Source organism: Helianthus annuus, chromosome 5 (assembly GCF_002127325.2).
Source record: "Helianthus annuus cultivar XRQ/B chromosome 5, HanXRQr2.0-SUNRISE, whole genome shotgun sequence".
Taxonomy (NCBI): Eukaryota; Viridiplantae; Streptophyta; class Magnoliopsida; order Asterales; family Asteraceae; genus Helianthus; species Helianthus annuus.
The window spans coordinates 16,173,392-16,180,717 of NC_035437.2; the positions used below are offsets into that span (position 1 = coordinate 16,173,392).

A 7,326-nucleotide genomic window follows, 5' to 3' on the forward strand; every position below is an offset into this window, starting at 1 on the left:
AAATTTAAACGGCTAATAATATATAATACTGTATTCGAATAATAGTGTGATAAGTGTATAAAGAAATTTTGAATTTGATTGTTGTTTAGAAAGTTCTCGTGGTTTTAACCCTCCCATATATATTTATATATATAAATTTGTTACGATGAACAATACCCATGGCTTTTTATATATTTACTTATTTTTTGTATTTTATTGTAATTATTAATTCTGAACATTTCATGTTTTTCTCTTATAATTTTAAAAAATTTCATCTTTTTTTTTTAAATTCCTAGTATATCATTGTGAAGTGCTTATTTTTATCTGTATCTCAATATAAATATTATTAAAAACCGAGTTATGAATAGCAACGTACAAATAATCAAGGCGCAAACATATATGCTGTTTTTCCTTTTTTGTTATTTTAATATAATATAATATAATGATTTATAAAATTTGAATACATTATTGCGATGTGCTTACTTTTATCTACGATTTGATAAAGTTTTATTTAAAATTGAACGGGTCAAATATAATTAATTATTTTTTTCTTTTTTTTAATAGAACTGCGTTTTACCTTTGTAACTTAATTTTTCATATATAATAATTTATAAATTTCCAATATAATGTCCGGTTCAAACGTAATAGCGCATATGATTCAAATGAATTTTTCGTTTCAGTTAAGGATCAACTTCAAATATTCAAAATATGAATCCAAATATGTTATTTAAGTTTCACTTTGTTCGACTTTTCAATTTTTCGAGTTAATGATTTTGCATATACCGTTGCGGGGTTATTAGTTTTATCTACATGATATAAATTTTATTCAAAACCATAGAATCACAAATTCACATTAGCGGTTTTTTCTTTCGGTTACACATTGACTTGTGTGCAATTAAGTGATATATGTGTAAATAAACCTAATACTTTGTTAAACTTTTTATTTTTATTTTGCAATATATGTTTTCCCTGAGAAAACAAAGGAAAGATACATGCTAGTTATTTCAAAGGATTATTATTATTGAGAATAATCAGTGATCATAATGTTTTCTATAACAAATATATGTAAGCATTATTACTGAGGTTAAATGATATAATTGTAATCTTTAAAATAATAAATGCTTTCGGATTGCAATTTTTTAAGGATATGCATATATTCGCATATATCACATATGGAAAGTAATAAAATTATTATAAAAATATTTTAGATCATGCATTTCATGCATAATATATTATGTATATGTTCCCTTACGCAACCCACTTAACCTCTATATATGTGAGTCTGTGGCTTTTGAAAACCATCAACAAACAAACAATAATCTTTTGCAATCATGGCTTCAGTATGGGCATTTTCTTCTCCATTCCTTATTTCGAACACTTCTTCGAGTAGAAAAAATATTGTTGCCTGTGAAAAGCTATTAATTCATAAAAACAAAGTTATGGATGCTCCTACCACGGCAACCTCAGTTAGAAGATCAGGAAGTTATCCTCCTTCAATATGGTCATATGATCATATTCAGTCCCTCACTAGCAAATATACAGTACGCTTGTTAACCTTTTAGCCATTTTATTTTTTAACTTTCATGTATTAATAATCTTTTGAGAAAACAACTAGTCAACATACAAGGACCAAAGGGGCTTTGCCCTAGCGGTACCAAAGTGTGTAATATAGTACCAAGGTGTGTAATATAGTGTCCTTTCCTATGTAGTTCGGGATTTGAGTCGTGTGATGCACAACAATATTATAGAATTAAGGGTAGATTTAATCCCTGTTAAAAAAGTTAACATACAAGATTACAAGGATTTTTTTTTTAAAAATAATGTACGACTATATATAACATGCATAATTGTTGTTAATTATGTGTAGGGAGAGAAGCACATGCCAACATTGCAGACACTAAAAGAAGCAGTGAGGACCATGATTTATAAAGATAATGAAGAGGAGGAGAATCCGCTGAAGATGCTCAACCTGGTTGATGATTTGCAGAGGCTTGGCATATCTTATCATTTTGAGAATGAAATAAGCAATGTCTTAAGAAATATATACTACAACCACTATGAAACTTCTGAAAAGTGGACTAAATTGGATTTAAATCTTAAATCCCTTGGGTTTAGAGTCTTGAGACAACATGGATATCATGTCCCTCAAGGTACCAAGTAAATTAATGAAGGATGTCTTAATTTATCTCGTATTTTGATTTACAATTTTGAAATATTGAACATTAGTATTGTTTTTGATTTGTGTCGAATAGAGATATTCGAAGACATTCTGGATGATACCGGTAATTTCAAGGGACACTTACAGAAAGATATCATCGGTATGCTAAACTTGTATGAAGCTTCTTATGTTTCAGTAGAGGATGAAGATATATTAGACGATGCTCGAGATTTCATGACTAAATATTTGAAAGAAAGTTTAAAAAACATTGCTGATGAACATTTCTCATCGTTAATAAGTCACGCGTTAGATATTCCGCTTCAATGGATGGTTCCACGAGTGGAGGCAAAGTGGTTTATTGAAGCGTATGAAAAACGAACTGACATGAACCCAACATTGCTCGAGCTTGCCAAACTGGACTTTAATATGTTGCAAGCGATTCACCTAGAAGATTTAAAACACACGTCAAGGTACATATGCAAATTTTATATCAACAAATTAAACTAATCATGACATGAGTGCATTTGCATAAACTGATCATGATATAGCCGATAAGAATATGTAGATGGTGTTAGCGATATATATTTACTCTAATTCAATAGAATAATAATTAGAGTTTATTGTAATTTACTCTTTTATAACTAGTAGATATGATTTGATTACTTTTTCTATTTAATTATCCTTATTGTATTCTAATATATAGTTGATCTATTATACACAAATCCTCATGGGTTCTTCATATTTCTACAGATGGTGGAAAAAAACAAGCTGGGATTCAAAGCTGCCCTTTCTTCGAGACCGGTTGGTGGAGAATTTCCTCTGGACGATTGGTACCAACTCCCTACCGCAATTTAGTCCTCTAAGGAGAATGCTAGCACAGGTTTTCGCTATGATTACTTCTTTCGATGATGTCTATGATGTGTATGGTACTTTGGAAGAACTTGAGCAATTTACTGCGGCTGTCGGCAGGTAATCGATCCTGTAGAATGTCACATTTATTAATTAGTGTTGCACAAATATAATGTCTTGAGATCTTCCAATGTGTAGATGGGATATTAACTCTATTGAAGAACTCCCTGAGTATATGAAGATATGTTTTGTTGGATTCTATAACTCAATAAACGAGATCGCATATTATACATTGACAGAAACAGGGTTCTTCAACCTTCCGCACTTAACAAAAGCGGTAACTAAATCCTCTTCATTAACTATGTTCTAATCCTCCAATCTAGATTATCATATTTAAAAACATTGCAGTGGGAAGGATTGTGCAAGGCATACCTAAAAGAAGCTCAGTGGTACCACAGTGGATACAAGCCAACACTTGAAGAGTACTTGGAAAATGCTTATATGTCAATATCACTCCCTTTAATGCTCGCGCATATTAGTCTTGTAACATCAGTTACTCCAACCGAAGAACTCCTGCATTCCATGGAAAGAGCCGAGAACATCATTCGCTACTCATCAATAATCCTTCGGCTTGCTGATGACTTGGCGACATACACGGTAACTATTTTAAAATTTGCACTTTAAAAAAGTTGCACACAAAAAAGGCAATGGTATAGCAATACGAATTAACATTAGTTTTCTTCAACAAAAAAATATAAAATGTGGTTAACCAGTGACTTATTTCTAATTAAAGGACGAAATGGAAAGAGGTGATACTCCAAAATCAGTTCAGTGTTACATGAATGAGACTGGTGCAAGTGAAGAGGAAGCTAGAATGTATGTGAAAACGTTAATACTTAACACATGGAAGAAACTTAACAAAGAACGATCGAGTGTAATTAACTCTCAGTTTTTAAAGGAGGTTACCGAATGTGGAACAAACTTGGGTCGAATGGCGCAATTCATGTACCATGAAGCAGACGGGCATGGTCATCGTCCAGATGTGACAAAATCTCATGTATTATCATTGTTAGTCAATCCATTGACATAATACTACAGCATATGAATTTGTCATATATTTGAGGTGGAGTTTAATATATTATACTATGATTCCAAATCATATCCCACTTTATGGTTTGGAAGAATCTATATATGACATTGAGCGTATAATATAATTGTATTAAGTTGCAAGTTGCAATTTGTTAAATATATGCAGTATGCAATATGCAATGCTTGTGAGAATTAATGGGATTGTTTTTTGACAGTGACCTTAATTTTAAAAATATCAACTTTAACTTAATAATAACCCAGATGTCGACTAGTCATCCATTAAAAATCGTTCTCGTACAGTTGAGCGTGACATGTTATTTTATTTGGGAAAATCTGGTTAGAACAAAATGAGAAAATTGAGTTTAAAGTTGTAACAAAATATAATTAATCTAGTGTAACGTCGTTCAAGGTAAAGGAAAATAATTAGTGTTAGTTAGAAAACTCGTGACGCACTGACTCCATCTCCCATTACTTGCACATTAGGACCACAACAACTGTACATACTGATTAATGATGTTGTTTATCGTTAGCTCAATCGAGCTCAAATGGTATTTCCTTATAATTCGATATGTTCTTCTGTTTAGATTGTCAATATTATTCTACACCTTTATAATTTTAGTATGATATTTGAAGAGTTGATTGTATTTTGTGCTAGACCAACATGCTTAAGACACAAGATATGACAACATTGCAAATATCATATGATCGTAGAGAGTCATATATATAATTTTAGTTTATTTCACACGGAATTTTTTATCGCATATTTGTAGCAAAGGCCAATTTGCTAAAAATTTCCTTCAAATAAGCTTGTCATAAATTTAGTTGTTTTCTAGTAGTATATGCTGAGAAGGAGAATGCTGATTTCTTGACAACTGAGATTATATCCTGTCTTTGTTGGCTAATAATATGCCTGCTTTAATTGTAAAATTAATGTCGATTTTGTTTGAAATTCAAAATATTTGTTCCATTTATTAAAAAAAAAAAAGAAAAAAAAGTTTTTTAACCACCACGTTCTTTCTGATTTGTTGTAATTTTCTATAATAAATTATCTTAAAACTTCAGATAATTTGTGTCATTCTTCTCTTAAAAGTTTTACCTCACAAGTCAATATAGTAGGTAGGTTTTTATATCAACAACTTATCTAAAATAGAAGGTTGCGACGAAACTTCAAAAAACACACAAAAAAAAACCCCTAAAAACAATTAAGAAAAACCCAAAATATTGCACGTCTCTAATGATAATTAAAAAACAAATAATGATTTAGTTTTATTCTTATTATGAAAAAAGGAAAAAACAAATGAAAATTGAATTGCTATAAATGAAGAGGAGTATAGGCCAATATTAGATCTTTGATGAGTAGACAAAAAGACTTCTACCAACTAGTTTTCATTTTACCCCTAAGTGTATGACCACATCTTTTTTCTTTGAAATGAAATTATGGTAATAAACCTTTTATTGAAGGTCATTATCTCTACTATAGCAAGGAGTTATGTTTTAATATATAACTATGGTTTTCTTAACGCGCGTTGCAACGGAGAATTCGCATTTGATTCGTTACTTACTGTTATCGTATCGGCAATCGCAATAGCTTATATATTGCCATGTCAAGTATTCGAATCGTAACGTTATATTATATATTATAAAAATGCCATATCGGATCCTACATTCTTCGGATTATATCAGTTCGTTTCTAATGTGCAAAATACAAAAAAAAAAATGATTTATATTTTATCGTAATCATAAATAAAAATAAGCACATCAAAATGTTATATTCAAAATGTATAAGATGTTATATTTTTTTACTAAAATAACGAAAAGTGTAAACACGTCATTTAAAAAAAGACTAAAACATGACATAGCTTTCATGACATGTATAGTTGTGTTTTGATCACTTGTACTTTACTATTCATAGCTCTGTTTTGAGTAAACTTTATATCTATACGTAGAAAAGATAAATACGTTACAATGGTATACTCCGAATTTTATAAAACTAGTAGGCGAAACCCACGCGTTGCAATGGGTGAAAACTCGGTCATTTTCAATGCGTAGCAAAAGAAAGAGAAACATGAGTTTAACTGTATAGCAGACGAAAGGAAAAACCAAAACAATAGAACCATAATTTTCATTGTAACATTCTGAATTTAAGAACCAAAATAATAATTATCGGTTTTATTATGTCAGCATTCAAATGAGGTTTATATATCATAAAACTGATTAAATGACTCTTTATATATGCGTAACATTTATATATATTTTTAAATGGATATTATGAAATTATTTTGTGTAATTATAAAGTAACATTATATACCAAATTATTATGTCAAGTTTAGACCACTTATTACTTTTTACAATCGATCGAACTTTATTGGCAACTTTAATCGAACATTTTATTCAATACATGTTCATTAGCGGTGTTCGTAATTTAAATAGATTAATATATCATTAACTAATAATTGTAATTCTGACAAAAAATATTAGATTAATTTGATCATGTTAAGATTGGGGATTTATCTAGATTAAACCAAACCTTAAGGTTGTATAAAGTTCTTTTAGTTAAGGGTGGAAAATGAAAATATATATAAATCCTATCATCTTCTTCATTATATTCATAAGGGTGTGGAGGGAGTGGTCTCGGTGACTCAATCGGGCAGGGGAGTTTACCGCTCGGTGATTTTTTTGTCGGCCCTGGTTTGGTGATCGGTGAGAGGCTTCGGCGGTGACTACTCACCGAGTCGAGGAAGAGAAGAGTTGGGATAGAGAGGGTTAATGGTGGGTCCCAACCCCTTTCAACCAATCACATTTTTTTTAAATTGTTTACCACTTTCCATGTGTTTGACCATGGCTAGTGATTGAGCGCAAAATGGGGAGTGGAGTGGGGACTTGACATGGCATGACTTTATTGGTTAGAAAATAAGTTAAACACTTCCCAAATGGTGACCACTCCCTCCACCCTAATCTATCGAGTCGTGAAAGCAAAAAAAATTTAAAGTTCATTTTAATTCGATAATAATCGTTTGAAAGCGACAAATGTTCTTTAAAGCACCAGTTCGCATCTTGATTTCATCTTTCCTTTTCGTTGCAACAACCACCACCACTCCGTGATTTTCGAGCACCACCGCTCGTGGCCTGATTCACACTGAAAACATGTCGTTGTCCTCTCTTTTTCTGTTACACAATTGTTGCCACAGTACCGCAACAACAGGTCATCGTTATGATCTTTGTCGCCGCTGTGTAAAACTTTTCTTCACCGT

The 7,326-nt window shown here is 31.2% G+C and overlaps 1 protein-coding gene across 1 annotated transcript; it reads left to right on the forward strand.

The window, feature by feature from the left end:
- The first annotated feature begins 1,310 nt into the window (after positions 1 to 1,310).
- Positions 1,311 to 4,076, forward strand: LOC110940059 ((-)-beta-pinene synthase, chloroplastic). Its single transcript, XM_022181616.2, has 7 exons — positions 1,311 to 1,520; positions 1,847 to 2,129; positions 2,232 to 2,607; positions 2,888 to 3,106; positions 3,185 to 3,323; positions 3,395 to 3,643; positions 3,780 to 4,076. Exons 1-7 carry the CDS (start codon positions 1,311 to 1,313, stop codon positions 4,074 to 4,076), a joined length of 1,773 nt encoding a protein of 590 aa, XP_022037308.1.
- Positions 4,077 to 7,326: the final 3,250 nt, after the last annotated feature.